At 44.5% G+C, this 26,098-nt stretch overlaps 1 protein-coding gene across 1 annotated transcript; it reads left to right on the top strand.

Moving 5' to 3' along the window:
• The first annotated feature begins 10,269 nt into the window (after nt 1–10,269).
• Nucleotides 10,270–19,143, top strand: CAPSL (calcyphosine like). The gene is made up of 5 exons (XM_075020414.1): nt 10,270–10,451; nt 14,414–14,550; nt 15,394–15,571; nt 16,505–16,714; nt 18,972–19,143. The coding sequence occupies exons 2-5, from the start codon at nt 14,414–14,416 to the stop codon at nt 19,071–19,073; spliced, it is 627 nt and encodes a 208-aa protein (XP_074876515.1). The 5' UTR covers nt 10,270–10,451; the 3' UTR covers nt 19,074–19,143.
• The last annotated feature ends 6,955 nt before the right edge of the window (nt 19,144–26,098 follow it).

The raw sequence follows: 26,098 nt of genomic DNA, 5'->3' as shown, positions 1-26,098 counted from the left end.
TTATTAGCATTATCTGGCCTCAAATGCAGGAATGGTGTATCAGAAACACAGCAGTAATTGTAGCCTGGTTGCTTGTTCCTACGGCTGAACTATGTTTTTCACTAGCTTAAATCCATTTGAGACAATATAACCAACTTCATTTTAAAAAGGACAAGTCTTCAGGCAGAAAAACTGGTTTACAGACACTTAAATGCTGACTCTGGCAGTTTCGGAGACTTGATGCTGTGTAACTGGCTGCTTCCTGGTTCGTGCTAGTGGTTTCTACGGTGGCAGGGTTCCCATCAACATCAGTGTCCGTAATGGAGATATACAGTGAGACACAGAGTGAGAACATCAGCAGTGTAGATGGTCATGGCCCAGGTGACTAACTTCAGGGAGAAGTATGGACACTGACGCTTCATCTCTATTGCCTCAGGCCTAACTTCACGTTAGATGCCACACCTCTAAAATGAGCAGGAACTTTGCTAGGGAGTGAAATTACAACTTGTCTAGTGGAGAAGGTCTCAGAACAAAGGAGGGCTTGTAACATGTTGTAACTTGGCCTGTGGAGCTAGAAAAGTTTTGGGAATCCTGCTACCATTTCTGCAGCATTGGGTGTGCCCCCTTCTCTGCATTTCCCTGTTGGATGTCCTTTCCAGCATGTCCCTGCAGAACCGTGCCACCGTTCAATGCTCCTTGGCCCCTTCCCACACAAGCCACGTAGATGTCTGCTGCGCTGTGCCAGGTGGGCTCATGAATGATTTACCTGGGAGCTCTGGTCTCCTGCTCCTGGTGGCACTCCCACCTAACCTAGACAAGAGCACCTGGGTTATGGATTAAAAGTTTGTGTGCATGTAGAGAAGGTTAACATAGATTTTTTTGTTTCCCAGAAGTTGTTAAAACAGAGGGCAGACAGAAGGAGAACAAAGCTTGCTGGTGTGAAGGAAAAAGCATGTCACAGTGGGGGCATATTTTCTCACAAGCTGGACAGGACAATCTTTGCTGGAAGTTCTAAATAACTGAAGCCAAATGTGCTGGGCATAGCCAACACATGTTACTGCCTCTGTTTAAAATCATTCTTGATTATATACTAAACAGGGATCAAAGGTCAAGTGAGTGGCATACACAAAGACATCACTATAGCCCTGCAGCCCGCATGGAGAGAGACATCACCTGCCTAACTTCCCAGCTAAGAAATAAACCCACCATCCCATTTCAAGGAAAATACTCAGAAGGGGCAAAGCAATCTCACTGCTGGGACAGACCTCAACTCTGTGGATGTGTAAATAGCCACACACAACATAACAGTCGAACTTCCCGTTAATGCAGTCTGCAGCTGGCAACACGCGTGACAATCCTCAGAAAGAGCAGGAGTGATGTTACAGAGTGCCTTTTGGTGCCTTGCCGGGAGCTGAGTTTGAAAAGGCCCTCATGCTCATCTTTCCTCCCTTCTTTTATGCTCAAGGTCTTCATTTATGGGTAAAAAGAAAGAACACCTTCCATAGAAGTAAAGACAAGAGTTTATTGTTAATTGAAATCTGAAGAGACTATTATTGCTAATCTAAATCTAATTGTTACAGAAAAAGAATAATAAAGCAGTTGAAGTACTTCAATACAGGGAGAAGGGTCAATAATGATATTAATAATACAATTAAAGTTATAATACACACCTAGTTTTCATCCATTTTCTTGGGATTATGCTCACCCTTCCATTGTTCCTCTGGGTCTTAAACTCAGCATGTTCAGCCTGCAGATTGAATTAACTCTTTAAATCTTCAGTTTCTGTGTCCTTTGTTGGGATTATTATCGTGCTGATGCTCTAGAATCTTCTTGAGGTCATTTGTCTGTGTTTCCTAACTTGCATTTACACCTTTCTCTTTTTTTCACTGTCCTGCAGCTCCATGTTACAGCGTAATTTACTGTATGTGGTGTATTTCACATATGCTAAAGGCTATTTTTCTGTTCCCTTTGCTACCCCTAAACCAAGTTTTGTCTAGGTCTGCAATTCTCTAACTGACCATTGATGAGGAGCTGTGGGATCTCCAATGCCAAGCCTGTGTCCCAGCTTTTATCATTTCATGCCTGTACCACTCTACGCTGCATCCTGTGTCCCCACTTCTCAAAGGCTCTGCAACTGTAGAAGTCTGGTATTTCTCAAACCGGTATTGTGTTAGTTGTAAACATCTCATTACACATAGAATTACTACTTGTTACTGCTATCTATATAAAACTGCACTATAAGAAGATAAACAAAATTATAACAAATTACTATAGGCAGTTAGTCTGTTAGAGAAATTGCTGTCACAGGAGGAAGTAAAACTAAGCTAAAAGCAGATCAGGAAAAGTTCAGAAAAAGCAAGCCTGGCAGGCCCTCGTCCTGAAGCTCTGCAAACTCACTACAAAGCTGGTGGCCTGTTGCTAGCAATGGCAATGCCAGGTTACAGGGCTGCACTGCTGCACATCTCAGCATTTCTTGCCTGTCTTTCAGGGAATAAGGCATGCTATCGTGTGGAGGATTCCTTTAAATTTTTATGATATAGGACATCCAATACAAGTCCATAAGTCTCTAGCTGAGTGTTCACCAATGAAAGAGATTATCCAGAATTTGGAAGTTTTAGGGATTGGTAGCTATGACTGGAGGAGCAAAGCAAGGAACAGCTCTTGATATTTTTTTAACCTCCCATATCATCCTGCACCAAATTAAGCTTTCGGTGTACAAACACATATTTCAGGACCTTTCCTACTGCTAGTGCTGTGCTGCCAAACTGGAGCCAAAGGTTTGAATCATTTGTGTCAAAGGCATGAGAAAATCTTGCTTGTAAAATAATCCTCTCTGCACTGTGATTTTTTTTCATTTCAGTGGTTTGTAATACACAGGGGGTAGTAAGCAGATAGAACTAGTTTACATGCACTCCTTCATGTGAATTCTTTTAAAAAAGAACTTTTAAAGTAAGATCCATTTGACTGAAGCCTTTAATGCCATCCTAACAGAAAGAGACAGAACAGTATAGAAAGACATCTCTAATTTGATTTCCAAAACTACTGTGTGGGAGATAGGAAGCCTGTAGGATTGAGATGGTGTGAAGCTACTGAAAGGAATTCTTTGTACTTCATTCCATGTTAAGAAGCATGAAAAAAACCCCAGAATTTTAAAACTAGGGTAGGTGTGTAGGTGTTTTGTTTTGTTTTTATTTTGCATATCAAAAGCTAGAAGGGAAAGAGAAGCATCTTTGTGTTTCATTGTTTCAATGATGGCAATGTGCAGTAAGATCAATGCCAGAACCAAAGCGCTTTGAGTTTATCAGAACTGAACGTTATGATATATCTGAAACTGCATTACAGAAAGCTTTTTCACCAGGATTGCAAATGTGGTTTTGCCTTAATTTACAGTGAGAAGCAAACATAGGATTGCCTTGGAAGGGGAAAGTCCATGATACTCTTCTTCTCACCTGCCAGCAGACTTGCTCCCCCCCATCACCTCAAAGTGAAAAAGTCGTAAGGATGTGATTTTTGCTAAAGGGGAAATGATCCCTGAGCTACAAGGGCTGCAGCATCTGAGCCTGTTATTTAGGTCTCGCTGGTATCTGAACAACACAAGTTTTGCTGCCAAACCCCAGAGAAGGTGGGGTTTGGCAGTTTCTCCCAGTCAGCATTACAAAGCCACAGAAGTTCACAAGCTCTAGCTGGAGTGTCCTGTCTCAGTGGTCTGCTTCCTCCAGTAATGAAGAGCATGCCCAGACTGGATGCCAGAGGATGATACTGGAAAAAAACAGTCCAAAAGCCAAACTATAGGGAGCCTGGAGATAGCGGAGAAGGAATCTATCTTCACCTTTATCCCATATACATGCCCTTTGAGACCTGTGGGCTCGTATCAGTACTCCAGGCTGTAATGCTAGATCCCCCATGTCTCTGCTGGGCATTATGAATGCTTGTGAGAGCCTTGCTCCCCTGGAAGCTTTGGGGGAAATGGACACCAAACTCCCTTGGGCTTGCCTGGATGGCGGCAAAGGCACGTACACGTGTCCACTGTTTAGGTCTGGAATCCACGCACTTATTTTTAGAAAGACACTTTCCCAGGGACCTAAAATTTAGACACTTACAAAGATGCACCAAGTGCTAAGCAGATTTAATTCCACCAAGGCTAAAAAGTAGCATCCTCAGAAAGCCATGTCTGATGACCTAACCTGGAATTACAAACCTATGAGTCTGCTACACCAAGCAAACAGGAAGAAACTAGTAAAGGAGGAGTGTGCTTAGAATTTTTATTCCTTCTGTTCTTCTTGTGCATGTGCATCTGTGCTACGCGGGCACTTGAGTTGGTTGCCAGCAGTGCTGCTTTCAGCTGGAAAGCGTTAGGGCCACCCCATGCCTCTCTTTCTCAGGCTTTGGTCATAGGTCCCAGCAAACCTGGGTTAAAGCCCTCATCATGAGGCTGGTAAGCCTGTTGACAGAGAGTCTTGCTGGACTTTGCCAGCCACGTCACCTCTTGCCTTCCAGTTCTCATTCATCAGCGAGGATGCCACAAAATCTGAATGGCTGCTTGCAATACCAGATATGACCTGCAGGATATGACAACTCAGTGCTTGTGGTATTTGTTACTGTGAGACTTTAACAAGGGCCAAATGTGTTAATGGGTTCAAAGAGGGGGTAGAGAAACTCATGGAGAATAGCTGCACAGGTGCAACTTCCAGCTCAGGAAGCTGGGAAATGGCTGGTTGCTGGAGGGCAGGTGGGGGAGGAGAAGTCTGCAGACATGCCCAGTGTTTATACCCCAACAGTAGCTGCTGACCACTGTGGGGATTAAAAGATTGGGCCAGCAGACCTTTGGGCTGACCCAAACAAACTGGTTTTTAACTTCAAATGTTCTTACAATGCTATAATTCTATCAGAGGGACAGCTAGATGGTAATTCAGTTGCCTAAATGCCAGCATCTGGTACCATTAGGTGTTCTGCCATCCCTTCAGCTCCTCTCTGAGAGAGTTCAGTTAAGTCCCGTGTAGCTCTCTGCAGATACCTGAGGTGTCCTTGGTGGCTACAATGGCCTTAAGTACATATGGTGAGGCTCTTACTCTTTCTGGGACCAGGTCAGAATGGCGGGGGCGGGGGGAGCTCTTTGAACAGCAATGCTTTTGAAGGAGTTGAATGTTCAGGTTCTGGTGGTGTTATGGTTTAAACCCAGCCAGCAACTAAGCACCCCACAGCTGCTCTATCATCCCCCTCCTCAGCTGGACAGAGGAGAGAAAATATAACAAAGGGCTCATGGGTTGAGGTAAGGACAGGGAGATCACTCACCAATTACTGTTACGGGCAAACCAGACTCCACTTGGGGAAAATTAACTTAATTTATTGCCAATCAAACCGGAGTAGGGTAATGAGAGATAAACCCAGATCTTAAAACACCTTCCCCCACCCCTCCCTTCTTCCCAGGCACAGCTTCACTGCTGAATTCTCTACCTACCCGCCCTCCAGCAGCGCAGGGGGACGGGGAATGGGGGTTGGGGTCAGTTCATCACACGTTGTCTCTGCTGCTCCTTCCTGCTCAGGGGGAGGACTCCGCACACTCTTCCCCTGCTCCAGCGTGGGGTCACTCCCATGGGAGACAGTCCTCCACGAACTTCTCTGGCATGGGTCCTTCCCATGGGTTGCAGTTCCTCATGAACTGCTCCAGCGTGGGTCCCCCTGTGGGGTCACAAGTCCTGCCAGAAAACCTGCTCCAGCACGGGGTCCTCTCTCCATGGGGTCCCAGGTCCTGCCAGGAGCCTGCTCCAGTGTGGGCTTCCCACGGGGTCACAAGCCAAAAGGTTTTGGGCACTGCAGCATTAGGAGGGGGTAAAAGCCAGTACTTGGCATTAATCTGTTTTGAGATCTGACCCTGGGTCTTAGTCTGCTGCGTCATCCCTGTATGAATCTGCTCCTCACAACCAGAGAAACAAGATCTTTGCTGAGGCAACGGCAGCTCATATGCCAAGGCAACACCATCTCAGGGCTCAACATGTGCAGAGGAGCCTGACAACAGCTGATCTTCTGGGTGACAAAAGTCACTTCTGCAGTGGGCAGTCCTTGGAGAGAAGGGACTCTGGGACATCACTAAGCTCTCTGGACTGGTGTATCACCAGTGTGTTGATGAGCAGAGCAAACAAGAAGGGGGCTTTTGGGGTAGGCAGGACTGTGCTGAATTGCGCTGCCCTGTCAAGTGTGCCCTGGTAGGGAAAAGCGTCTGACTCGCATGCCCATCAGCAAGTTTCTGGAGACAGGACCAAAACAGTCCCTGGTAATTTGGAGAGGAAGCTCCAGAGAACAAAAACAACAACAAACCCCATTGTATTTGTGGTTATTTTGGAAATGGTACCACACAGACTGAAGTAATAGCTGCAGCCAGACAGGCTCCATGGGCTGACAAGTGGAGCGTGCCCCTCGCAGGCAATTAACACAACTTCTCGTCCCCCAAGCCTCCAGCTGCTCCTGCAGCCAATGCTTTGCCCATGTGCTAGAAGAAAGAGCCTCTGCCGCCTCTTGTACAATGACTGACACTGCTTCCTTACCACCTTTTTTCCCTCCTGCCTGATTGTGCCTGCATGATCCCATATACCTGTAAGAATCCACATTTCAAGGGACTGGGAGGGATGTCAAACAATGATCAAGACTTCCCCTCTTGGCATGTGCCTGTGCCAAGAGAAGAGACTTCACAACCACTCTTCTTTCCCCAGCCTGTTCCAGGACTTTATGACCGTCTTTAGGGAGGCCTCTTTGAGGAGCAGCTAACTGAAATCTTCTTCTCTCTGGTTTTGGCTCCCTTCTCTTTGCCTTCTTCGCCTGAGGACAGATTGTTCTGGTTTTTGTTGCAGCAAGCTGCAGACTGCTTTCCTGTTCTTCCTTACCTCCTCCCCTCTGCAATGATCAAGCACAGCTTTTCAGCATCAAAAGGTATTTGATCCTGCTAAACGCCGGATCCATTTAACTGTTTTCTTCTCTGGAGGAAAGAGAGAGGGGGTTGAGCATAGAAGTTTCTCATGCACGCCAGACCTCCATTGCATTGTTTTACTGTGGTTGACAGAAGCTTGTCAATATTTTTTGAGAAATGTGAGAGAACAAAAAAAACCCAAACTCCACACCATCAAGTTTTTTCCACTTTGCCTGAAATCTTTAAAAACTCTAAAAGTTTCATTATTACAAGGCACAGAATAAAAAATTGGGTTTTGGTAAGCATTAGTTGCTGAACTTCTTAAAAAGCTGAAGTATCTAGAGTTTTCATTTTCCATTCTCCAACCGAAAAGAGATTTGTGGTAGATTTACAACAAAAAATATTTCAAAATAGCTATCCCCTTTTCTGGAACACTCCCGATCTCAAATCACCTTAAAAAACTTGTCAAGCAACACATACCTTTAACAGCAGACGTAGTGTTAAAAAAAACCCAAAAACTGTTTGTGCTTCTACATAGTGAAGGGAAAAGGTAAGGTAAAACAAGGGAAAAGTAAGGAATGCCCAAGATGCATAGTCTGGCAGAGGGATTCATCCGGCAGTGCTGCCAGCACTGTGTGCTTTCCAGGCTGGAAAGGCTCCTCGGCCCAGAGGGATGAGCTGAGGGTGACTGCTGTGGGGTCAGACCCACGTGGAGAGACTGGGCTGCGTCGCTGTGAGCAGGGCAGGGGACCATCCCCAGCAGGCAGGTTGGATGTGACCACCTTCTCTGGGAGGAGTTTGGTAGTACGGGCTTGGTTTGCCCTATGCTAGCTGGTCTCTGCTGTGGAGAACAATCATGACCACAATTGATTTCAGCTGTGTAACTACAAACCACACAGGGAGCAGCATTTTTGGATGTAAAAACATTTTATTATGACTAGGAGTTCAATTTAATTGGATTATAGCTTAGTTTAAAATGGGAATACTTTTCCCTTGACAATATTACTTACCATGGGCATTTCTTTTTTGGTGTATGTGAAACTTTCTCAATTTTAATGGCAGGAAAAAACCCCCAAAGTTTATCCTGTAAAATCAGTCTTCTTTGGTGTATAGTGTTCTTGAGACTTTGTGCCTTTTTTTTTTTAACCTGCCTATTTAATTGTATAGAAAATTAAACACCATGCTGATTGCCCTACCAAGTGCAAGCAGACAAGTTCATAACTGCAATTCTCACTGCTGGAGAACTTATTGACAGCGAGGGTCACAGGTAGCACATTAAGAAGCAATGCTAGTGCATGTAAACTATGGCAAAATACCCAGTGGCTTCTGTCTTTTCTTTGAGGCATTGTGCATTTCTTATACCTTCCCTCCTGCCTAAATTCAACAAGAAATATGAATTTTTGGAAAGTGAAATTGACACCATCTCAGTCTCTGTCATGTGTGTATAGATCATGTTAGATCTCACTGATTTTTTTTTCTTAGATTCAGTCCAGTGCTGAACTACAAACTGAACAGACAGTTCAGGCTATTCAGACTGAACAAAACCAAACCCCAAACAGGTATGTATTCAGAGCTAGTTGGAAAGCGAGGAGGAAAAATTCCAGAGTTCTGATGAAATCTCTATCTTCTTTCTGATAAATTTTAAATTCACTGAGCTCTGCTTACAGCTCTGTACACAGTAACAGAGCAGGTGCAATCAAGTACAACTTAATCACAGCCTGTTGCAGTTTGAGACACCTGAAAGCACATTAATAATTGTTCAGATTCATAACTCATTAACCAGCTCAGACATGGCACGGTCCATTTTTCAGAGGCTGCTAAAGGTGGACTGAACACCTGCATGCGTAGGTGTATGCCTGGGCTCAATGGCAGAGGGTAGGAAGGGCAGCAGAAGGCAGCCAAGCATCCAGATGCTAAATTAACTTACTCTTTTGTTTTCAAGAGCCTGTCCTTGCTGTGCCAGTCTACAGGCACCCCTCTGAAAGTCAACGCAAACTCTGCGTCTGAAGAACTGCTTTGCTCGGGTGGGGTGCTGAATTTCGAGGACCGGGCTGTTGTTCCGTGAAAATCGTTTCTCCAGGCTCCGTGCCCCCGCCTCGGCTGTGCAGTGTGCCCTGGCAGGCGGCAGGGGCTGCTCCTCCCGCGCCGGCAGCCCCGCTCTGCTCGGAGCCCTTCATCTCTCCTGCATTCCCGGGAGGCCTCTGGAGACCAATTCACAAAACAAAGAGAGCAGGGGGCCGGGGATGGGGGGGGGGGATGTGTTACATTGTCACAAAGTCAATATTTTTGAATCACCGAGTGATTAAATAAGCATTGTTTCCTGCTTGTGCATTAATGTACAACCAGTTGCCAGATGAGAGATATAAAGCATATACAAAATCTTGCACAAGCTACGGTTTAGTGCCAGGAAGTACCTGTCGATGAAAGATAAGCAGCCCGACACGATGCAAATGTTATTACTCTAGTAATTGCCTAAAATAATTTTCAGCTCTTGTCAGGAAACCGTGCACTTATTCATTCTTGCTCGGTGTTTTATCCATGGGCAGAAACGGTCTCCCCATTTCCCATGCCCTCTCATGCCAGCTTGCATCAGCTGCCCTTGCCATCAGCCCTGATCCTCTGTGTTCGGCTTGCTGCTGCGGGAGAGGGCCAGGGAGTGTAACCCAGGGGATTTTTTACCCCCAAGGCGTCCATCATGACACCGATTCCTTCTCCAGGTGTTACCCTATGTCACTGATAATGTTTGTGACCTTCTGCAGACAGAGATGTTAATAGCTGTGTCTAGGCAGCAAGCAATTTTTCTTCATCATGTGGGTGTTTAACCTTTTCAGTTTTCTTTTTGCTGCAAATGAACACAATCTCAGCGTGTCCCCAAAGGTTCTTACCACCAGCAGGTCTTCAAAATGGCAATTAATCAGCAGGAACAAAACTAAGCCAGGAACTTGTTTTTTTGTGAAACACAGTCAACAGGCTTTTGCTCATTTTCTCCTATTGTGTTTTGAGTAAAGGATTGAACCGGCAAGTTTTTTCAATCCTATCAACTATGGAGCAGAGAACCCTGTTATCAAAACATAGCCATGACCAACGCTGGCATGGCGACACTGCACCCTCCTGCAAGCATCCCCAGGCGTCGCGGTGAGGGGCAGCACGAGGTGTCTCACAGTCTCTCCCCCCCAGCTCATGTGGGTAGAGAGGAGAAGGAAGGCATTGATTTAAAAAGAGATTAAATAAAAGGACTTTTGCAACCTAGCAGCAATCGCTCAGGGAAGCAGAGTAATTGCAGGTTGGGCCAGCCCCAGCCACCAGTGTCACCTTGGAGACTGTCTGGTAAACTCCAGGCCTCCCAAAAAAGCAGGGGGGGGACAAGGCAGCCGGGTGTGTAAACAAGTAAACGGAGATGAACAAGGAAGCTCTGCAGTGAGCCCGCGGCCCTGCATCCCCTCCACTTGCCGCCTGAGCCCAGCCAGATCCCGGGAGGGATCGGGGAGGCAGGTGGGGCACAGCGCCGTCCCAGCCCCCCAACACCTCCCAGGTCCTGGGTGGGAAGCCCGGGTGCAGGATAGCATCGCAGGTAAAGGATTTCCTCTCTTGTTTGCTAGCTTGCAGTAAGCTTCTCCAATCAGTTGAACTTGCAGTTCAGCCAAGAGTAGGGTTTTTTTATAATATGCATACATCATTATATACATAATTTGCATAATATATATATGCACTATATCTATATCTATATCTGCAAAATAGCAAGAACAGTAATGCCCCCCCTGCCAGAAGATTGGAGCTGGATGATGCTGGGGATGGTGGAGAGGCAGAGGGAAGGCTGCAACAGAGGGATCAGTGGGGCTGGGAAGCCAGATTTTTAAGGAGATGTTTAGATGGTTGCCAGATACTCACGCAGTTTTCATGCTTTTAATAATTCAGTGAAATTATTAGGAATAAACCAAATGTGTGCAATTGGTCTAGGCCACTTAGTCTATTCCCAGACTCTGAAATCTTCTGCTCAGGGGTGGTGTGTGACACACGTTTGGCCAGAGCAGGGGCTTTCAGGAGCCTGTGATAATCCAGAGGCTAGTATGGGTTTTTGCCTGCCACACTGGGGTGTTTTTCAGGATTTTCACAGGAGGCTCTTGGGCTCAGTTTAAGGATAACGTATAAACGAATGGTGCTGAGCTTAGATTAAATCTGACTCTTCCCATGTTTAAGCCTCAGGTTTAGAGGGATGCAAAGGGGACTGGTTGCTGAACAGCCTAAGGTTCTTCTGGAAAATCCCAACCCAAAATTTCCGTGTTTGTATTTGTTAAGAAGAAATGCAGTCATTTCTGTTCAACCTGCACAACACAACATTGCCCATAGAAACAAACAATGCTGAGAATGTGGAGTATTGTAATTGCTCATAGCCCAGGCTGTTATGCAAAACAAAACTCTATAGCATTCAGAATTAATTTAACCAGCCCCTTTTTCATTTCACCAGGGGAGACAGCTGATGATCTTGGAAGATATATAACAATTAAAAACATGCAAAATTATGGCTATGACCTTTTCTTATTTTATTAATGGTTATTAATACATAACACATTTGTAAGGTATATAGAGAACTGTTATATTCAGGAAATCCTGACTGTATTTTTAATTACTTCACATTATCCAAAAAGGGACAAAAGCAAAACGAAAAGAGAGGAGACAGCATTTGAATCACTGTGACTCCTCCATCCTTGCTCTGATTCAGAATCTGTTTTCTTACAATGCAGTATTCTTAACAGCCTAGGAAGAGTTTACCTCTAGCTTAAACCAGCAGTCAACAGAAATAGGGAAGTAGTAGATGTGTTACTATGGACCAGGCTTGTATGTAGTAGGGTTTCTATATAACTGGTTTTCTGTATTTATTGAATGTATAGAAAGGATTTTCAAACGCATACTGCTATGTGACACAGGAAGCCAGGTAATGTCTAAGAGGCTTTAGAGTAATGTGTAAGTGCGATCACTTTACAAATAGACTTTAATTGCTGAGTTTTGTATAACAACATGGTGTTCGTGATTTTGTTATTGAACATTACAGAGAATGGAGATTTGCTATGAGCAGCAGAAATATTTACTATTAGTGTTTTTAACCATGATACATGGAGGAAAAAAGGGAGTATCTCTGCCAATGGTATTAGTAAGATTATTAGAGTGCTCTGTCCCACTTCAAAAAGAACACTAGAAAAAACTGGAAAAGTTCAGGAACAACAGCAGAATTGTCTAACATCTGGAGACTCATTTTGTAGCAAGAGTCCTATGCTCTGTCTAATCACTTAGCCAAAGAGGGTTTGAAAGGGATCTTCAAATGTTCACATCTGGACAGATTTTTAATAGGTAGCTCTTTAATATAGTAAAAGAAAGTAAAACAGCATCTGATGATGGGGGTACTTCAGACTAGAAACAAAGAACATATTTTAAAAAGAAAATTATTCAATGCTGGAACAACTTAGCCTAGAGATGGTGAGTTCACACCTAGAAATTCCTGTAGGTGTAGAGCAAACTTTGTACTTACTGCAGAGATAACTGGGGATTGGCCAGTTTCAGTGGCTTTTACTGAGGTACAGGAGATCATAATAGATACCATATCAGATGATCCCTCCCTAGCCTCAATTCATGAACTTCTCTGCAATGATTATTTGATGTGGATTGCAGTTTACTGGAAATGCCTCCACTGAACCCAAGGCAAAGAGCTACTGCACTCTTTGCATGGTGTGTGTTTGTGTAGACTTTTGCAGCGTGCAGTGGAGATGAATTATGTCATCATTGGTCTCACTGTTTATAGATCTATATAAATACATAACGTAGTATAGAGGCATACTGCACAGTGCTATGCATGCGTTATGCATTCTGTATATAGTTGCATAGGCTTTATATAAGCTATAGTACATAATTATATAATGCAAATACTGTTTGCAGTGTGCTTGCGTAGCTTCACTGCATTTTATATTCTTACCAGCTAAACATCGCCCCTTAAGGACAGGGCATTGTTTGCAGAAAACATTTTTGACTGCTGATCTCACATAGCTGTAATGTCTTTCTGGTCACTTGTTAATGAGTTCCCAGAAGAACTTTGCTCATTCTGGCTGAAGCTGGCTGAAGTAAAAGCTGAAATGGTCCCTTTTCCCCCACTCTAGACTGCTACAACAAGCTAGTACTGAAACCATTTGGGGTGAAGAAAAACATTTAATTTTTCTGTTTTTCCAAGCCCAGCTGCTGTTGTCTGAAGCGGTTTCAAAAGTCAGCACATGCGACATTACCAGCTGCTATAGCCAATGCTCTGTAGACAGAAGTGGAGTAGTTGAGATGGAACAGTTTAATTCCATGTTTCTCAGAAGCTTTGTCTGACCGTTTTAATTCTCACTTCTGCACGTGCAATGACAATGAGATTGGAAGTGCAACGTGCACTGACGATGCTTCACAGGGCTGCGCACCTTCTTCATCTCCCCATCCCAGAGCACCCACAGCAAAGCACCAAATGCCCTCTGAGTGAAAAGCTCTGCTGTAACTCAGCCCAGCCATTCTGTGACTCTTTCATGCCGCGGGGTCTTGTGATGCTTTAAAGGCTGGAAAATATTTTGGGGGCCTTCATGATCTGCAGACCCAGCAGCCAGGCAGTCATGGCCCTGAGCATGTGCCCAGGAGCCAGGATTCAATGTGCCCCTAAAATGTCAGTATGGGCATGGGCAGCCCTGGTGCTTTTAGCACTAGGCACACACAAATAATCCCTGTGTGAGAAGGACCGACCCTCTGCCATCCCGGCCGTGCTGTTCTTGGTGGTTGCTCTTGCAGTGCTGCAAGTCCATGGGCTGGTTTTCCCACTTTTTGTTCCACTGGCTTCCTCTGAGGGAAGGTGGAAGGCTTATGTGACTCTTGGCAGAGTCCTGAAATCCTGGGGTGCTAAATGCTGTGCAAGTTTGGGGAATTAATGTGTTCCGCAGTTACGTTAAAATAGTACGAGCTGTCATTTGTAGGCAAGGTCTGGTCTCGGGGTGATCACCATTGCTCAGACATGCAATGGGAGAAAGCCCTGCTCTGGAGAATTAAGACTACGGTGGAGCAAAAGCAAATGTAAGGAAAAGGTCCTCACCTGGGACAATTTTTGCTGTCACAGCTCTACCTGTGGGCAAATGCTAACTGCAAACCTGGCCAGGCTGAGGCGGCTCGGCAGGGCTGCTGGGGATGTGGAGGCAGCAGTGCTCTCATGGATGTGTCCACCAGTTTTCACTGTGTTTGTACACTGCAGGCAGCAAATTCTTACCCACACTTTCATACTTGCCTCTGGGTTAATCACAGGGTGGTTGGATGAGCTCTCCTTTCAGGGTTGGTGGCCCATATTGGCAGTTTCCCTTTCCCATAGAAGGATATAAGGAAAACGAAATCAAGGGTCAGAACAAGTCCTCATGAGAGAGTTGCCAGCACCTTGCAAGTGAGGGGTTTGGGGTGCTCCATATACTAAAGCATGTTCCAGGACTCTGCCTTGAGTATGCAAATCAACGCCGTACGAGCACTTTGGTCTTCCAGATGCCCGGCACAGCAAGGCATGACCGAGAGATGGCAATCCAGGCCAAAAGAAACCTCTCTAAAACCACCGACCCTGTAGAAAGACTTCGCCTGCAGTGTTTAGCGAGGGGATCTGCAGGCATCAAAGGACTTGGCAGGTGAGTCTAAGAAGTCAAATCCAGTATTCAGCCTGATAGTTTTAGCTGCAGGAGGCTCATGGGCTAAGCAGGGACCAAAACTTGGGTTTCCTGGTTCCAATGCAAATGCCACCACCCACAGAGCCTGGGCTTGGGGCTCCTGTGTTTTGAGAGACAGGACTGACCTGCTTGCCTGTTGAAGGACCGAGGACTCTGAATCCCTCAGAGGAAGGTGCTTCCTTGCAACCCAGAACAACTAATGCCAGGGAGTGAGGGGGAACATAAACCATATCTCTCTCTTTGGTATTTTCTATAATTTTCTCAATACTGGGGACTTTGTGCTTCCTTTCCTTTGGGGTGTGGTTCCCTTATGTGTAATGGTCTATTAGCTGTCTAGTTTATGGGAGGCATCTAGACTCCTTCTGCAGTCACCCTGAGAGTGTGGGTCACTGCACCGCTAGGAAAGGGGAGATGCTTCACACCCCAAAACCCCTCCCGGGCCCCATAAAGCACAGGGGGATCCTAGGTGAGCAGCTGGAACTTCATCTACACAGCCAACTTTTAGACCGCCCAATGTATAAATAGGAAGACTCCTTCGATTCAGGCAGCCTTCACCTCATTGAAATTCAGCTGTGTAATATTCAGGCGCTCAATCAAAGCAAGTAATCTCTGCTGTCAATAAGTGTATGGGAGGGTTGTTTTTTGGTTTTTTTTCCTCGCTCTTTTATTTTTTTTCTCAGAAGACTGTACAAAGGGGAAATGTTACCTCAGTATGGTATCCATGTGCTCTGGCACTGTGCTAAACTGCTGCAGCATTCTCCAACTTATCCTATGCATTCTCCTCAAATTGCACATTTTCCACAGAGTATTTCGCATTATGGATGATGACAACAACAGGACCCTTGATTTCAAAGAGTTTGTGAAAGGACTAAATGATTATGCTGTCATGATAGACAAGGAAGAAGCACAAGCGATTTTCCGGATATTTGATAAAGATGGCAGTGGAACAATTGATTTTGATGAATTTCTTATTACACTGAGAGTAAGTCTGGGAATATATGTTATTAGTTAATTATTAGTTATTAGTGTTATTTCTCCATTAAATGGAGAAAAAGCTCTGATTTGTCGTTAGCTGAACATGAAACACAGCACTTTTGTTCACCTTAGTAACTAGCAAAGTCTCAGCTCTATTTAAAAAGTCAGTAACTCTTGAGAAGTTAAAATATTCTATTTCCATCTGAATATGTTAAAGGATAAAATCACCCTAAAGAACACGTCTGTGGATGAGAGAACTCAGAAGCCAACACGTCTCTGCAATTTATTGGCAGGGCGTAAGACTCCTTGCGAATAGAATAGAATAGAATAGAATAGAATAGAGTAGAATAGAATAGTTGTAAAAAAATGGCTGTGATTTTTTTTTTATGAATTGCTGCCTTGATTTGGGTACCTAAATTCCTATATTGCAACCTGGGTACCTATGTGGTTCAGTCCATTAATCTCACTTCTTTGTTTGTCATTTTATGGTGCACCTCCTTATAACATGAACTAATCCAGTGGTGGCTTTCTCTAATCAACCACAGTGTGACTGATTTTGGTTGGAGCCTCTTTGCTCTGCTGAAGTCTAAACAATTAAGAAAGAAAATAATTAGTGCTTAGAGTAATTAGTAATTTCTTATTAGAAATATTTAAAATGGGTAGAATAGAAAAGTGTTCTTGATAGCATTTTCTCTCTTATTGTCCATTTACTACCATATTTTTAGACACTGAAAAGTCTAAATCACACTGCTTTTTTGGTGATACATTGCCCTCCCTAGCTCACGGACAGTGTAGACTGTCAGCAGTTTGTTGTCCCAACTAAACCTTGTTAATACTAAACCTTGAAATAGGTTTAGTATTAACAACAGCCGTTACTTGAATTTGGAATGAGGCAAGTAGTTGGCAGAAATAAAATGATTCTGTTAATATTTCTTTACAGCCTCCCATGTCGAATGCAAGAAAAGAGATCATCATGCAGGCGTTTAGGAAGTTAGATAAGACTGGAGATGGTGTCATAACAATTGAAGACTTACGGGGGGTGTATAATGCAAAGCATCATCCCAAATACCAAAATGGAGACTGGACAGAAGATCAAGTTTTTAGGGCCTTTCTGGATAATTTTGATTCACCCTATGACAAAGATGGGAAGGTAAGTGAAACACCTCATGTGAAGCCATGAAATCACCATCTGACTCAGCATTTGATTTAAATTATTAAATGTGAGAGTGATTGCAGTACCAAACATGCATTTGTGTCACATTTATGGGGGACAGTAAAATGGATGCATAACCTCTGTGTAGGTCTGTTAGCAAAGCTTGCTTATGCATTCGGAGGCAAAGGGGCTCTGCAGGAGGTGCAAGGGTAGACATAAGATTGCATTTACAGGCTTGTAGCCTTAATGCTCTACTTTTATAGGTTATTCTTAAGTATATCTTCAGACTAACCCACACGATAGCTGATTTTTAAGATCCACGCAAATTGGAGAATTTTTCACTTCTTAGGAGGATAAATACCAGGATCCAGTTCAAAAGCAAGTTCCCTAGTATGTGCAATACTTTACAGTTAGCACCTCTCCGGTGCGTGCCTTTACTGAGACACTTGACTTGGAAATCAGTCCATAATAGGGATAGATTTATCCGCAGAGAATTGGAGGGAGGTTGGGGTTGGGGGAGCTGCCACAAGCCATATGCCCTGAGGAGCCATGAGCTGAGGCAGGGCTGGGAGCCTTTCCTGCCCTCTGCCACGACTCTCCGGTGCAGGTGCAAAGCCTGGCACCTTCTGTGATGGACTTATGCATCTGCTTTGTAACCGTTTCTGAGCCAAACATGCTTTGCTTCCCCTTGTTGTACGTCTGCAAACTTCTCTGGTCTGAACTTACATGTGTCTGACCAACTCAGAGGAATGGTGGATCTCTGCTGTTCACATGGTGATATTCTTAGTCTGAGCTGTTTATAATAACAAACTAGATAAGGTTTCATCAGCGCTTTGTGGAATGTCTTTAACACTTTGCACTTCTGAGGTTGCACCTGGGTTTTCATGGCTGCACTACACTGGTGGCTCCTACCTGTCTAATGGCTGGCTACTAAAGCCAAATCCTCCACTTGCTTTGTTTCCAGCAGGCGGGCTCTCAGTTTGTAGGGAGGTGATGGGTTTTATTTCCCTTGGGCATGACTTTGCACTTGGTAGAGCTGGATTTCATCCCTTTTTCTGTTCTGTCATCCTCAGAGGTACCAGTTGCATGAGTTGTCCCCTTCCTTCTCTGCAGCAGTGGTGACATCTTGCAAACCTCAAGCAAAATGTCCCCGCTTTTTGTGCTGAGGTCATACACGAACACATTAAATGAGGCCCCAGAATGATCCTTGACAAGTTCAGTGCCTTCTACCTCATAAATACTGCAGTGTTTGAGCTTATAGAAAAGTTACTCTGAGCAGCCACCTCTTGTTCAGCAATCCTCGCATTAGCCCGCCCAATTGCGGTTTCTTCTGAGAACTGAATGTGACTTTCCTGTGTCTGAATCAGAGGTCAATAATGACACTGGTATGAGCTAAACACCTAACATGTTTTCAGCAGAAGTGCCTCAAGGCTACGCATCTGCTAGAATGGTCATCTTCACTGTCATCTTGCTGGATGCCTCTGAAATAGGCAGGCTCAGCAAAGCTTGTAATGGGCTCCTGACGGTAGGAAAGTGTACAGTGTTCACTTCTCCCCATTGTCATGTTTTATTTAGCTCTCGAATGCACAACACAGTAGGAGCAAATATTTTCCTACATGATGTTTATTCAAAGAATGACATATAAAGTTCAAGAGTTTAGGCATCACAAGAGATGAACTGTTTGTATCTGCTAATCTGATTTTTTTTTTAATGGTAATTTTAAAACCAATTCAACCTCAAAATAGCCATGAAAGGTATTAAAAAATCTTAGGTATTTGAAAGAATGTTCGCTTCTTTATGCAAGACCTGTTTAGAGCAATGATATTTTCTTTTTAGTAGGTGGATATAAAGCTCCTAGCTATCTTTGGTTTGCACCAGAAAGCTCATCCGCTTTTATTAATAATAATGCAAAGAACGAGATTATAACATCCCTGGAAAAAAATGCATTAAAACATTTGTCTTCTTAGGCGGCACTGATTTTAACTTCAGTTCCTGGTAAGGTTAGTTTAACTCCGCATGTTTCATTTCCATCCAAGGGTTCCTGGAGGACAAGAGCTCTTATTTCTAATAAAGAAGTGAACTTACGCAAATTTTCAGCTTCCTCATTCTTCATGTTGGATTCCTTTTCACTAGCAACAACATGAAACAGCAGGTGCTAAGTTTTATTTAGAGTTCATCTCAATGTGTGGTTTTGACGTACAGCATTAAGAAAAAAACAACATTCATTTTCCTATTTTAAATCCTTCTGTCTCAGGTCACAACAGAAGAGTTCATGAACTACTATGCAGGAGTCAGCGCTTCAATAGACACAGATGTCTATTTTATCATCATGATGAAGAATGCTTGGAAACTCTGATCATATGATTAAAGGAGCAAGACTTTACTTCCACCTTTTGTAGGTTCCCATGATTAAGTATATGCACAACAACACTCTCATTTTGCATAACAGCTTGCAGTAACTGTGCCAATTACAGTCAATCTGCAGAAATAATTCCCAGATGCTTCAGTAGGCTAAGCCTCAGGGGATCAGAGCATAATCAGAGAGCAGATCTGGTATCCAGCCACTCTGCAGATCTGTCGCTTTCCTCCCTGCATCCCTGACATGTCTTGTCTTTTCTGAGGCAAGCTGCTCCTTTCTTCTCAGACATCCGCAGTATCTCCCCGTGGCTCCTGAACGTGCCCCCTCCTCCAGTGTTAGAGACACCTCTGTTTGACAGAGGATGCAAGAGGGGGAAACCGAAACATTCTGGAAGGGTGGTGGTCTGGGGCAGACTATTGTAAATGTGAGGAAGCCTGTCCCAGGAGGGTCACATTGCCCTCTCGCCTGTAGCACTGCAGCATCTCTTGGCTTCTTGGGTCTCACTTGTGGGACAGAGCAGCTGCTCAGCTCTCTGCTGGGAACACATGAGTTCCCAGTGCTGGGAGGCTGGAGGGAGAAACAAGTCAAGAAGGGGAGGCACAGACCAGAATAAATGTAAAATGCTCTTTAAAGCTCTGTTTTCTCCCTGGCTTACAACTCAGCATACAGGCATCTTTCCTAGGCATGCCTTGTTTCAAACCTCTGTGGGCCTGCTTATACCTTTTTTCCCCTCCTTTGATTTCTTTCTTTTTGTACTGTGAGATGATGTCACTAATATTTTTCTTTAAAGGGCATATGTGTGTTACAGTATGTTCTTCTCACTGTTCCTGGAACATTTACTGCTCTGGTAGCTGTTGTCTCTACACACCTACATCAAAAGTTGCTTACTATTTTTTGTATTTATACTGGCTTATGATCAAGCTATGCCTTCAGGGAACTTTCTGGGAACTCAAAAACTTGTAACATTCTTGTCTTGTCATCTTCTGTTTCTGATGCTGAAAAAAGGATTGGAACCTGCCCTTCTGGTCACACCAATGAGGCTGTCTCAGTTCTGAGATCTTCTGTTCTTTCCCCATACAGAGAGTGGGGAAATGGTGCACAAAAGAAACTGTAAAAAAAAAAAAAAAAGAAGGGAAAGAAAAAAGAAGGGGGTGGGGGTGCTGTCTAATTAGTCCTGCCTTGATTCCTTTCTCTTTTTCTTTCGTCTTCTTCTTTCTGCTTCTCTCACATCATTGTACTGCTCTCCCAGACTGAGATGCTGCTGCTGTAGCAAAGACTAAGTGGCTTGTGTATGGCTGCATTTGCTCCGTTTCAGGCTGGCAGCCAACCGAAAACAGTATAGGTTATAGTCTGGACTTTCAAAAGAGCTTGACTGTTGAAGTCTCAGGTCTTACTTAGCCTGGGCTGCTAACAGTTCAAACATTGAAGTCCTGAGTGCTTGCTGCTCTGGTCCTGTGCAAACTCTGCTTTTGTTTTGTCCGGCTGTGATCTCGGTACAAGCAATAGCTGCTTGAAATTCCTTAGCAAAGGCTGTGCAAACTCAGTTATCTTCTTTGATCTGTAAGCCTCCAGAAACTTGCATACTGGCTGACACTGGAAACTGGTGGAAAGAGTCTCTTTATGATTGCCATTGATCATAAGAAGAGCCTTTATGTACTGCAATGCTACTGAAGTGCCAACATACCTTATATGAAAAACAAACTTACTATCAAATAGAGGCTGTACGTGTCCTGGCAGCTTGAGTAGAATCCATTTATTTCTCATTTATTAATTGACTCCACAATAAGGTATTGTGTTATCTGTCTTCTGTGTTTCAAATAAAGAGAAATTAATGTGAATGGACTGTGAGAATCACAAAATGAAAAAACTGTTTCCTTCTGACATGCTATCTCCTGTCTTCACACCCCACAGCGATCTGTTGTGCTAACATTTAATCAAGTGCAGTGGAAGTTTTAATCTGAATAACTGCAAACAGTTTGTCTTTGCAGTGCTAATACTTTCCAATTTTACTTAATCCCAAGTGCAATACACCTTTTTGGAAGGGAGGAGTGGTACTGGAAGCAACTACACTTTTTTAAAACCAGCAGAAGCCTTTTCACCAGCCTCCAGGAGCCTTAGCCTGAGCCTGTGACAGCTGGGGAGAGCTCAGTGCTCCAGGGTGAGATTTCTGCACTGAGCTTGACTAACGGGGTTTTGCGTGGGCACCTGAAGGATGTGAAGCAGGAGAGCTCAAGCACCCTTGTCCTGCTGGGAGGGCTCAGCACCCACCCGGCGGGTGAGAGCCGCAGCCTGGTGCCTTCAGAGCGGCTCCCAGCTCTTTGGGTCTGCATGCGTGCAGACCTCGTCGCTCGCTGGACACGTTTCTCAGCATCAGGAGGATGTTTTTCACAATGCACTCATTTTAAAATTTGTACGGGGTGTGTTTCCAAGGGCTGGTTTCAGATTCCTTCAAAGTCGGTGCCAAAGTTTCCTTTCACTTCTGTGGGAACAACGTTGGTCCTGGAGCAATCTGAGTAAAAACTTGTAACTGCAGAAAAGGCACAGTGCTTTCAGGAAAAAGAAATAATCTGGGAAAGAATAACATGTGATTTTTTTACTTGTAATTAGATACTGTAGAATGCAAATTGGAATCTGTGCTGTAAGAAAGGTCATTTGATTAATATGTGTGCAAATTCATGGAACAAACACAGCCATTGCATCGACTGCTAGGTAGGAAAATCTCTACTAGGAGATATGCAGCCATAATTGTTGGAGAATTACCCAGAGATTTAGAATAGTCTGACTATTTTGTGCAAGAGGTATTTTGTATATATCAAATTAACAAGTAAGGCTGTAATCAGAAAGGCACACAGCTGGCATTCGTAGTGTAAAAGGACACCCTGGAACAGTTAAGCCCTGGTGTTTTGAGGATGCTTCATGTACATTACCAACTTGGCAAGAATACTCAAGGTCTGCCAGAGAGAAAATAAATGTTAAGGGTAATTGGACCTAAGAAATGTAGGATGTGACTGATAAAAAGAAACATCCCGCTCCAGAAGGTGCCAGAGGCCAGATAATTGCTAAAGAAGCATAAACTAGGAGAGCGGTAAAGGTGGCACGGGGAGATTGCGACCACTAACTCAATTCAAGGCTGGAAGGACTTGCCCCCCGACACCTGCAAGGAGCATGTGTGCTAATTTACATAGCAAGCAAGGCTAATTTAAATAAAACTGACCAATAGTAGGTGAGAGCACTTCAATTCTCCAACTAACCATTGAATGTAAATTTAGGTGGGTTTTTACTAATCATGTAACAATAAATACATTGTTTTTCTTTGGTGTGGTGTGCTAGCTTTGTGGAATTACCACCTAGAGTCAGTCTTTGCACAAATATGAAATAAATAACGTCTCTCCTGAGTGTGATTATTGGCTCGTTGTACACCAGGAAACAAATCTGCTTTTCAGACAACATAATGACACACTGGGCACACACACACCTGAGATTCAGTGGAAGCACTTTGCAGAGGTAAAAGGCAAATTAAAGGGATTTGAACCAGACATGAAGGAATATCAGGGCTAACAGCGGGTGCCCAGAGCCACCCTTTAGTACTTCACTGTCCCTGTCTGCTAAGGCTGCTGAACTGTGATCTGGGAGAGCCAAAAATGAAGCTCAAGCACCCATGTTCAGCTGCGGGCTGCTGTGTGCTGGTTACAGACCCAGCAGATGCTAGAGATAGATGGCAATGCAGGCTGTCCTGCCAGTCTGTGGTTGCACAGCGCACAAGGCAGATACTGGGAGATAGGTGGCAATGCACGCGATCGTATCTGGCGCTACCATCAAGGTTGTCAGATCTTGGTTGGTGCTTCATGTTCGAAGCACTATTTCTTCTTTCTGATTGTGCTACAGATGCTAAACAGGATGGCATAAACCCTAGGAACATCTGAGTCTGCGGCACTGTGGGCCAATACCAGAGGCGAAGGTTTTGCCTGCACCTTGACCTCCAGCCTGCCGGGTGGCACAGCGCCTTGTCAGGGCTGAGCTCTGCCCCCCCTGCCAGGCAGCGCCAGGACCATGCTCCAAAAATACTGGTGGAAACCTGCGGTCCCTCATAGAGGGAAAAGGCTCCCTGATACCTCCCCCAAACTCTGCTCCAACCTCTACCTCTGTGACCCCGCTTCCGAGAGAGCACAAGGCATGGGGGCAGAGAGGCAGGGGACAGCCTCTCCCTCTGGCGTGTTCCCTGGGGAAAGGCGGCACTCCTGCAGCATCCCTTAATGCATTCTGGTTTTGGCCCTTGTGTACTTCTGTGGCTTCATGTTTTTTGTCCTGAGGGGAAAATTTTTGGCTTGATGTGGTCCAGAGCTGTTGTTCAGCTCATGTTCTCTCCCACAGTGTAGATTTGCATAGATCCGTTGCTCAAGCAACAGAGTTTTAATGCAAGCCTCACTCATTGGCATATATTCTTGAAATTAGACCACAAGGTATATTCACTGACCTGATTAATTTTGTTGGTCTCCTCCGCACATTGCTGTATGAAAGCTGACTTGCCTTTATGTGGCAGCTTTTACACGGTACTGCCCCAAACCTCTGCAGTCGCAAGGGCAGAGCAGAGCTTTGCCATCCCGGAGCTGGGCTCTGGGCCTCTGCTGTCACCAGCTGGCAGGAGAAGCAAGGCTGGTGATTTTGGTTATTTCTGCCTCCCAGCTCCTATCCTCCACACTGGGACAGCAGCAGCAGCAGCAGCAGCATGCTCAGCTTTCCCTGGTAAAACAGATAACGCCAAGAGCAACCTGCCGCTGTTGGTGCCTGCCCACTTTCCATGACTTTCACTATGATTATAGCCCATCCTGTTTCTCTAGAAATCCTTTCTCATAGCTAGCTCAGGAGGAAGGGGTGAGCAGAAAGCAGGTTTCCTGGTGAGCTGTACATAACACCAAGTCCCCAGGTGGCTGAGAGCAGCCTTGGTATTTGAAGCAGCCCCTGGCCGTACTGATTTGCCCCAGCTGAGTTTGAAGTCCCCGTGATTTCATTCGGCTCTACCACCTCTTCAGCTCTTACGCCAAGAGAGGCTGCGGGAGGTGGGAACACTGTAGGATGCAAAAGCTTCAGCTCACAGGTTTGCAGCTGTCCCCAGGTACAACAGCCCTGTCTCTGCTGAAACCTGGACCCAGGCTTCATCCCAGCTTACGACATTGCCATTGATCCCAAAGGGAGCTGCAGCTGGAGAATGGGGATGGGGCCCAGACTTTGTTGAATGTCTTGGCAAGCAGGAAAAATGAGAAAGAAAGGAAGCACAACGTTTTGTGAAAGTTAACTCAAGCCTAGTTTTCTATGGACAAGTAGAGATTGTGGTAAAATGTGAGCAATGTTTATTTTCCAGAGATAGGTCGGTTCTTTTTTTTTTGGTTGAAAACTTGATGTTTTTGCCAAAAGATGGAATTTATTGGGTTTTTTACTTTCAGCTGATACTTTGGCATTCAAAGGGTACTGATTTTTTTCTTTCAGATTATGTACATTTTATGGAAAAAAAAATAGCAGATTGCTTTAGAGAAGCTCTGACTTTGTGGCATGGATTTATTCCTTTAGATATTTCCACCAATGCATTTCTGCTTTGTTTCTCATTTTTTATGCTTGACTAACTTTTGGGGCTTTTTACATTCATTTGGTGATGGTGCTAATGTTGGACTAACCTAATTTCCTTGTGACATCTAAGTTACACAGTCAATATTTACCAATAACTGGAATAACTTTTCTTATATTCATTTTTCAAACACATAGCAACAGCTCTGTCTCCCAATGCAAGAAGCTCAATCCATTGACCTCAGTGTCATTGGACCAAATGCTGTCTGAGAGCTTGCTGCAGCCATACATCGTAATGTCAGATTAGGACAGTCTGACCTAAAAATCAGACTTCTCGGGAAGATGCAAAAGAATTATTTGCAAAATACGGAGATGTGTTACATAAACTTCTTGCTTTGGGCCACAGTATATGGCCATCACACATTGTAAACACTGTTTTTCTCATCCTTAGGTTACAAAAGATGAATTTTTGAACTACTACTCTGGAGTCAGTGCTTCTGTGGACAGTGATGCCTACTTCATTTTAATGATGAAGAAATCCTGGAAACTCTGACTTTTGCTTTCACTTGCCCCAACTTCTCTGGGACCAGAGACTATAAAGAAGTGAAACACTGTTTAGTTTGTTGCAGGTTTGATTTTTTTCCCCAGTTCCCGTCTGAGCAGCGTTTTCAGATCTACATGATTTGATGACACCAGCAAGTGTCCCAGGGCTGGACTCTGACATGTGGCTTCGTGTTTCAACAGGTGGCGCTTAAAAGCCAAGGAATAGCCAAGCCTTACCGAAATACAGAGCTGCCGAGCGAGCAAAGAGGGGGGATAGTCGGTATGAAAGAGCAATCGCATTTCCCGGTATCTTCAGTTGTTTTCTTGTGTGTCTGTACATTAGACTTGTTTTGCCAATGTCCTGTTACACACAGGAGTGCCAGTTTGGGAGGCTTCATCATCACAGGAATAAGGAACTGTTTGAATCTAAAATAATTCTTCACAGAAATGGCATGTCTCCCTTATGTTACATTTTAGCTGGTTTAAAGGATAGCTTCAGAAACCCACAACCAAAGAGATAACCAGCTTGAGCCAAAAGCTTACTGACTAAAAACCTGCTGCTGTTCCCCCCAGGGCTGCAGCACTGCAGTACTGCTGTATAAATGCAGGCCTTCAAGTCAATGAACACTTGCTAAGAAGCCTAGAAGGGGTTGAACTCCTGCCCTGCAGAAATACCCTGCCAGCATCGCCAGGTCCCTTGCTGCCAGAAGGGGTGGCTTGGTGGTCAGCTAGTGCCTGCCTAAAACTGCCCCGAATTCAGCCACGTGTCCCTGTGGCAGAGGTGGCAGGGCCACCCCTTCACCGTTTATTTCATGGACCAGACTCCACTGCACATCATGTGCATTTAACCATCCCTTTGCCCTAGCAGAAACAGTTCCCCTGCCTCCCCACACTTAGCTGGTCTTCTACCACCCCACTGA

Source organism: Buteo buteo, chromosome Z (assembly GCF_964188355.1).
Source record: "Buteo buteo chromosome Z, bButBut1.hap1.1, whole genome shotgun sequence".
NCBI classification, from domain to species: Eukaryota; Metazoa; Chordata; class Aves; order Accipitriformes; family Accipitridae; genus Buteo; species Buteo buteo.
This window is presented reverse-complemented; position numbering and strand designations above follow the sequence as displayed.

Bases quoted from the DNA above. Each gene is read 5' to 3' on its own strand.
- CAPSL (XM_075020414.1), top strand. From the start codon at position 14,414: ATGCCCGGCACAGCAAGGCATGACCGAGAGATGGCAATCCAGGCCAAA. The intron at 15,572-16,504 runs GTAAGTCTGGGA...ATTTCTTTACAG, and splicing joins AATTTCTTATTACACTGAGA to CCTCCCATGTCGAATGCAAG. The intron at 16,715-18,971 runs GTAAGTGAAACA...CTTCTGTCTCAG, and splicing joins CCTATGACAAAGATGGGAAG to GTCACAACAGAAGAGTTCAT.